The sequence below is a fragment of the Dendrobium catenatum genome, unplaced genomic scaffold (assembly GCF_001605985.2).
Source record: "Dendrobium catenatum unplaced genomic scaffold, ASM160598v2 original_scaffold_36806, whole genome shotgun sequence".
In the NCBI taxonomy this organism is placed as follows: Eukaryota; Viridiplantae; Streptophyta; class Magnoliopsida; order Asparagales; family Orchidaceae; genus Dendrobium; species Dendrobium catenatum.
The window spans coordinates 1-1,259 of record NW_021355264.1 but is presented as its reverse complement, the minus strand read 5'-3'; the positions used below and the strand labels follow the sequence as shown (position 1 = coordinate 1,259).

General features: G+C 34.8%; 1 protein-coding gene across 1 annotated transcript; it reads left to right on the top strand.

Annotated features, from left to right (window-relative positions):
* The first annotated feature begins 279 nt into the window (after positions 1 to 279).
* LOC110096566 lies at positions 280 to 708 on the top strand. The gene has a single exon (XM_020822585.1). It carries the CDS (start codon positions 280 to 282, stop codon positions 706 to 708), a length of 429 nt encoding a protein of 142 aa, XP_020678244.1.
* Positions 709 to 1,259: the final 551 nt, after the last annotated feature.

Here is a 1,259-nt window from a genome sequence, read left to right as displayed (position 1 = left end):
GCACATCTGGAAGGCTAGAAACGAAGCGAAATATAATGGTATTAAGATGAATGTTGATGGTATTATTTCTGCTATTAATTGCAAAGTTAGACATATTTTCTCTTGTAAACTCCTTTTGGCCAAGCATTTTAGCAATTGTAAAGGTTTTGCTGCTGCTATTGGCATTCATCTGGGTGATACGTTTTTAACTGGTTTTGATAAAACTGTTTCTGGGTCAAACCGACTTATCCTTATGTTAAATTAAATTCTGATGGCTCTGTTAAAAATAATTGTCCGAGTATGGGAGGAATCATTCGGGATCATTTTGGCAATGCTCTTGCGGCTTTTGCTGGTCCTTTCTTTAACTGCTTGGTCATTACTGCTGAACTCAATGCTCTTTCTTATGGTATCGAAATCTGTACTACTATGGGTTTTAATTTCATCTGGATTGAGGTGGATGCCCAGCTTGTTGTCCAAATCATTAACGATCAGGTGATTGGAAATCCTAATAATTTCTATCTCATTAGGAAGATTAAACAGTTATTATCTTCTGTCAATTACAATATTTCTCATATTTATCGTGAGGATAATGCTTGTGCAGATTGGTTAGCCAATTGGGGCTGTTTGTTGGATAACAGTCAGGATTTAAACATTAATGCTTTACATCCTGCTCTTAAAGGCATGATTAATCTTGACAAAACTGCTTTGCCTTATATCAGACACCTTTAGTTGTTTGTTTGTTTTTTTTTTTTTTTGGTTCTTTACTTACTTTATGAGTTGTTATGCTGGTTCTCTGTTATCTGGTTCCTTTTTATTCTATGTTACTATTCCCTTATTGTGTTCAATGTTTAGGTTGGGTTTTTGGAGTCTGTTCTTGCCTTATTTTGGTGCCTATTTTGTCTGGTATGAGTAGGGTTTTGTGTTAATTCACACTGTTGTTGATTCGTTGCATTCTGGGAATCCTTTTTATACAATTTTTGTTAGATATTCTGTTTGAGAATTCCTTAATTGTCATTCTGATCTTTATATAACCAATTTTGATATTTACATTAAGCTCAATCTCTTGGTTACCCTGTTCTGGTTTTTTGATCACCACCTCTTCTTCAGTGTTGGTTGCTGCAGTTGTTGGCTTAACTCTGTTTCTTTTGTTATGTTTTTTTACTGGAGAAATGTTGGGTGGGCTTTAAACGGGAATTTTACTGATAACTTCAAGGCCTTAATAATTATGTTGCTTTATTTCTTTATCCTGGTGTTCTATGGTGTTCTGGGGGATTGGTTTT

Excerpts from the sequence above, each read along its gene's own strand:
- LOC110096566 (XM_020822585.1), top strand. The coding sequence starts at position 280 with ATGGGAGGAATCATTCGGGATCATTTTGGCAATGCTCTTGCGGCTTTT.